Source organism: Carex rostrata, chromosome 12 (genome assembly GCF_964058835.1).
Source record: "Carex rostrata chromosome 12, lpCarRost1.2, whole genome shotgun sequence".
Classification (NCBI taxonomy): domain Eukaryota; kingdom Viridiplantae; phylum Streptophyta; class Magnoliopsida; order Poales; family Cyperaceae; genus Carex; species Carex rostrata.
In genome coordinates this window covers 2439564-2445342 of record NC_135929.1, presented here as the reverse complement: position 1 = coordinate 2445342, position 5779 = coordinate 2439564, and the positions used below count along the sequence as shown (strand labels likewise).

Genomic DNA, 5779 nt, shown 5'->3' with positions numbered 1-5779 from the left:
TTTTTGCTTATTTCAGGTATCAAGGTGGTCTGAGGTCAGCTGCAGAGCATATTTGTTGGACTACATACGATGAGCTCTACAATGAGGGGAAGTTGCTGAGGATATGTATTGATGACCGGGATATCTGGTGGTACAGGGGTCCGCTTGTCTACTTCTGGATTGTCGAGCACCATTACCCAGACAGTGTGTTGCGTCAGTTTTGCATGGATCCATTCATCCCTGTTGATCTAGATTTGTCGAGGTCTCTGATCAAATCACTACACGGGTAAGTCATATTCTATTAGCATTTTATACTTAATTTTAGTACATAGATTTCTATTGTAACTAACATATTACTTACAAGATGAGCCACATTAATAATCTCGGTAGAGATTGGAGCAGGTATTTCTCTTAGTACTACAGTATGGCAGTAGAGCCGAACACCAACTTGTGGCAGATGCCAGTTGATGAGACGCAATCCTAGGGACCTCGTCTACTCATATATGATGCTTGGTACATCGAGGTCTACATGGCATCGGTATATCTACAGGGCAATTACGGTGCCTACCTACGCCAGAAGATCTTCAATGATGATGGTTACACCCTCGACGGTCGAAAGTGGACTCGGCGGGTAATGCACCTAAAACAATACATTTTTGTACTACCAAATATGTTTAAAGTTTATCATCTAACTTTTTTTTTGTAACTCTTAGCGACGATTAAGAGTTGCGCGTATGGGATAAAGATGCTTGGAAGAAAAGGCTATAGAGCGGTTGGTCACTTGTTACTAAAATCTCATGCCCAAACTGTTGAGGACCATTGCCATACGGGAAAGTTCATTAACATGCTGCGAGACGCCGAAGAGGACATTGACTGGCGTAATGTGCAAGCGGCAGAGCCTGACAAGCCACTCGTTAGGAACAGTCAGATGCCATCTCCCTCCGGAATGAAGGAAAGTGGGACTACCATCGTTGGGTACTTGGCATGACCGGGTGGTATGCATTCTAGATGCGCAGGGATGTCCAGTTCACCCTCTGGTATGTCATTCTTTATTTTTTTTGTCAAGTTAGTTCAAATTTCTTCATTCAGGGCTTTTTTTTTTACTAAATTATTTGTATCATTGTAGGGTTCTACCTACATACCGTCATCGCCAGGGCAGTAGGAGTCTCCATAGATCCAGCCTATACATGAGGACAACATGCATGAGGAGACCCATTTTAGCCTTGATTATCTAGGTTTAGGTGATCCATGGGATACAGCCGCCTCCCCACGTCATCCGTATCCAGAAAGGGCACACGATATGGAGGCCTCTGGTAGTAAGACTCACTCAGCCTGATTATGGGTCTGAGTTTGTGGCATCCATATCCAATACCCAACTACCGCCAGCTACCCATGCAGCCGAGGATCCATGGGATACAGCTGTCAGGATGAGCAAAGAGGCCAAGCCCCAGCCTGGTCTGTGGCGTTGCGCTTTCGACAGAGAGAACAGGGGCAGAGCAGCGGAGCGATGGTCCCCTTCGCCTTTCCGTTGATAGAGCATAGTTTTATCATTTTAGTTTAGTTTAGTTTAGTTTTAGTTTCGCTATGTTTTATTATGTTTTAATTTGAGCTATGATATATGTTGGTTATGTTTTATGTTGGTATTCTATTATGTTTTTATGATAGTATTTATGTCATTTTTCACATTTTTTTTGACTAAATTATACAAGAAAAAAAATCAAACAAAAATAACAACAACACAAAATATAATTATAGGCTGTGCACCGAATACATTAAGATTCAACTTACATCTCTATATGAGATGGGCTATGGTGCATTGCAATGCATGGAGGGGTTTGTGCATTGGACCATAAATCTAAAATTTAAAATCTAAATGGCCGATCCAAACCGTTCATCTTGTTCTCCATATTAATATGTGCTTGGAAACCAAATTTTACATTTTTCTGATTTTTTTTACTATTTATTAAGTATTTTACAAAATTGTTGATCTAACGGTGGCTTAACAAAACAATAAAATCAGCAGCCACCGTTGGATCAATAATTTTGTAAAATACTTAATAAATAGTAAAAAAATTCAGAAAAATGTAAAATTTGGTCTCCAAGCACATATTAATATGGAGAACAAGATGAACGGTTTGGATCGGCCATTTAGATTTTGAATTTTAGATTTATGGTCTAATGCACAAACTCCTCCATGCATTGCATGCTCTGAATAAACAATTCATTGCAAATTCTTTGCACATGATTTTGAGAAGAGTCAACTATATGGCTATACCAATTCATGCACCTCACCGTCCATACATTGAATTCTATTTGGTCAAAAATGCACCTGCACACAAACTTAGAATGGATGGAATTTTCAAAACCTTCACACCCACAATTTCTTTCCATCCCATCCATACCTTTTTTTAATATACCATATTGTTTGACCTGGAATCTCAAACTCTGGATCTAATTATTGCATGCTCTGAATACATGAATCCATGTTGAAATTTGCAAAGGAAGCATACATAATTTCAAATCTGTGGGAAGAGATGCTTGCAACAGAGTTGAGTCCAGTTAAAGTAGACCCTTTATGGATAATTAACCATTAATTAATTAAAGTATAAAATGAGACTACATTGACCCTAAAGAGATCCCTATAAATATATGTTACTAGTAGAACCATTGTTTTATAGGCAAACTAATAGAGTTCTACATCTAGATTTGTATTAGTTTATAAAAGAGAGAAATGGAGATTCCAGTAATAGACCTCAAAGCTCTTGATGATGCCAAGAGAACGGAGGCAATGGCGCAACTTCATGATGCATGTGAGAAGTGGGGCTTTTTTTGGGTACTAATTTTGTTATTATATTTTTTTACCAACTTTTTATTCAAATTTTTGAAAAAATTAGAATTACACGTACATTTGATTTGATTTGGTCAGTGACTTTTAAATCTACACTTGACGCTAACAATTGTCAGCTTCTATAAATTTTGTAGACATTGACTATTTACAGCATTTAGCTTAAATTTTAAAGATCGCCCTTTTGAAAACTTTTTTTTCTTCTAAATATGAATTAAGTGTGCCTTGCTTAGAATAACAAGATTCCATTAATTTAATGCTGGCCAAATGTATATCAATGAAAATAACTTATATATATGTGCATGTATTCTTGCATACAGTGGTTATTGAAATACCAAAAACAGAAAATTGGTATATATATCTAATATGATTATATGACACAGGTATATATTAATTACAAAAGGTACACTACACATAATATGCTGTCTTATCTTTTTGAGTTTATAACAAACTAGAAACTTAAAATTGTTTGATAGGTGAAGAACCATGGTATTGATAAGAATTTAATGGATAAGGTGAGAGATTTTGTGAACTGCCACTATGACAAGTACCTGGAGAAAAGCTTCTTTGACTCAGATTTGGTTAAGGAATTGGGACTAAAAACAAATGCCTTGGAGGTGGATTGGGAAAGTACCTATTTTCTTCAACACCATCCAAAATCCAATATTGAGGATTTTCCAGAAATTGGAGCGGAGTTTCGGTAAATCTATTTTCATGAGCTTTTGTAACAAAATGATTAAAAACAAACAAAACTGGTCTTGATATAATTTCTGACATTTTTGTCATTTTTTCATGACGATCAAATTCACTCTAAAATTATTGTTTTCCTCATGCACAATATGTTCTACCTCAATGCCATAAATAGCTTGTGTTAGTAAACAAAACAAGTCTTCCTGACAATTGATTACATCCTTACAGAAGATTTAATAATTGTGACAGTGATACTGTGGAGATATACATACACCAATTGACCAAGGTAGCAGAAAAACTAGCTGAGGGCATTAGTGAAAATCTCGGCTTAGCCAAGGACCATATTAAAAAAACTTTCTCACCTCCATTTATTGGCACAAAGGTTGCCAAGTACCCAAATTGCCCCCATCCAGACCGAGTTTTTGGACTCCGGGAACACACAGATGCGGGCGGCATTATCTTGCTTCTGCAAGACGATAACGTACCGGGTCTAGAATTCTACAAGGATGGCAAGTGGGTCCCAGTAACACCCAACAAAGATTACAAAATATTTGTAAATCTGGGGGACCAAGTTGAAATTATGAGCAATGGGTTTTACAAGAGCATCTCACACCGGGTCCGGGCAGAGAAGGAAGGAAGTAGGCTATCTATTGCAACATTCTACAATCCAGGTGCAAATTCTGTTATTAAACCCGACCCAAAGCTGTTATATCCAGCTGGTTACCAATTCAAAGAGTATCTGGATTACTATCAAGGTACCAAGTTTGGAGACAAGGCAGCCAGATTTCAAGCACTGAAGGACATGTTCAACAAGTAGTAATAGTTCATGTCTATTTTATGTTTTCTTTGGTCTTTTTTTTTTCATGGGAAATAATTAATAAATGTGTGGTTCTATGTGATATGTTGTTTATGATATGTGTATCATATGGCCTCTTTATGGTCTCCTACTGTAATGGTTTTAGCAGTATTTTGGAAAAATATATATTCCTATGAGAGTTCCCATGAGTGTCAACCTACTTGAAAATATAACCACAGGGGACCTCAATGAGAAAATGTTTTGGGCCTTTATGGGCCATACTTTGGAGGAAGTAAATCTTGAATTTCCGGTGAAGAACTAAAGATGGGCTTAAGAGCTATTTTTTTTTTTTTTTAATATTCTTTATCTCAGTTCTTGCTTTTTTATTTGCAAATTTCTTTAAAACCTGCTATTTCAATTAAAAGAACTAAGAATAGCCTACTAGGAGTATATTGCCATAACATTTAGATGCCTACTCCAAGCAGTAATTTACAGTAACTTTTGTTATTTCATAAAAATAGCACAAATCATTGTTTTCATTACAAAAATAATGGACCTAATATTAACTCTTCCATATTTAGGGAAAACCTTGCTAAAAAAAAGAAATATCCCTCCATGAAATATTGTATTGCTAGTATAATATCATTCCTATCATGTTATTATGCAAACAAATTAACACCTAAAAACAGAAACTTCAAGGGACACAAGGATGCTTGTGCCATGTAACTACTAAAATAAATAATGACAAAGGGAAGAGTATAAAATTAGGTAACAATGTAAAACCTGTAGCAGTAGGACGATAGTAAAAAGTCATAGCAAAATCTGTAGCTACTTGTACTAGAAAACAAGTAAGTGTGACCCTCCCCACCAAAATTAATTTCACATGTAGATGCATCACACGTAAGGTATGTGGGTTTTTGACCGCTTGACTTTATATTAAATTAATTCGAATGTTTAAAAATTTCACATGTAGATGCATCACACGTAAGGTATGTGGGTTTCAACGGTTCGGATTTGTCATTTGAAATCGATTTGATGAGTTTTAGAGTTAAGTTCACCAAAGCTTTGGTAAGCTTAAGAGCATCCTAGTTCTACTCATATATATATATATATAGAGTTAGGCTGGGGTGCTATGGATAGCATAGAGGTCTCTATGCTACGGCTCAATTTTCAAGTTTTCAAAATCCAAACGGTCGATCCGAACCGTTCATCTTATTCTCCATATTAATATCTGCTTGGAGACCAAATTTTACATTTTTATGAATTTTTTTACTATTTATTAAGTATTTTACAAAATTGTTGATCCAACGGTGGCTGCACAAAACAGTAAAACCGTTGGATTAGCGATTTTCAAAGTGGCTTAATAAATAGTAAAAAAATTCAGAAAAATGTAAAATTTGGTCTCCAAGCAGATATTAATATGGAGAATAAGATGAACGGTTCGGATCGACCGTTTGGATTTTGAAAAC

General features: G+C 36.1%; 1 protein-coding gene across 1 annotated transcript; it reads left to right on the top strand.

Annotated features, from left to right (window-relative positions):
- The first annotated feature begins 2710 nt into the window (after window positions 1-2710).
- Window positions 2711-4398, top strand: ACO1 (ACC oxidase 1). Its single transcript, XM_078311810.1, has 3 exons — window positions 2711-2812; window positions 3301-3524; window positions 3764-4398. The coding sequence occupies exons 1-3, from the start codon at window positions 2711-2713 to the stop codon at window positions 4329-4331; spliced, it is 894 nt and encodes a 297-aa protein (XP_078167936.1). The 3' UTR covers window positions 4332-4398.
- The last annotated feature ends 1381 nt before the right edge of the window (window positions 4399-5779 follow it).

Excerpts from the sequence above, each read along its gene's own strand:
- ACO1 (XM_078311810.1), top strand. The coding sequence starts at position 2,711 with ATGGAGATTCCAGTAATAGACCTCAAAGCTCTTGATGATGCCAAGAGA. Across the intron at positions 2,813-3,300 it reads AGAAGTGGGGCTTTTTTTGG|GTGAAGAACCATGGTATTGA; the intron begins GTACTAATTTTG and ends ATTGTTTGATAG. Across the intron at positions 3,525-3,763 it reads GAAATTGGAGCGGAGTTTCG|TGATACTGTGGAGATATACA; the intron begins GTAAATCTATTT and ends TAATTGTGACAG.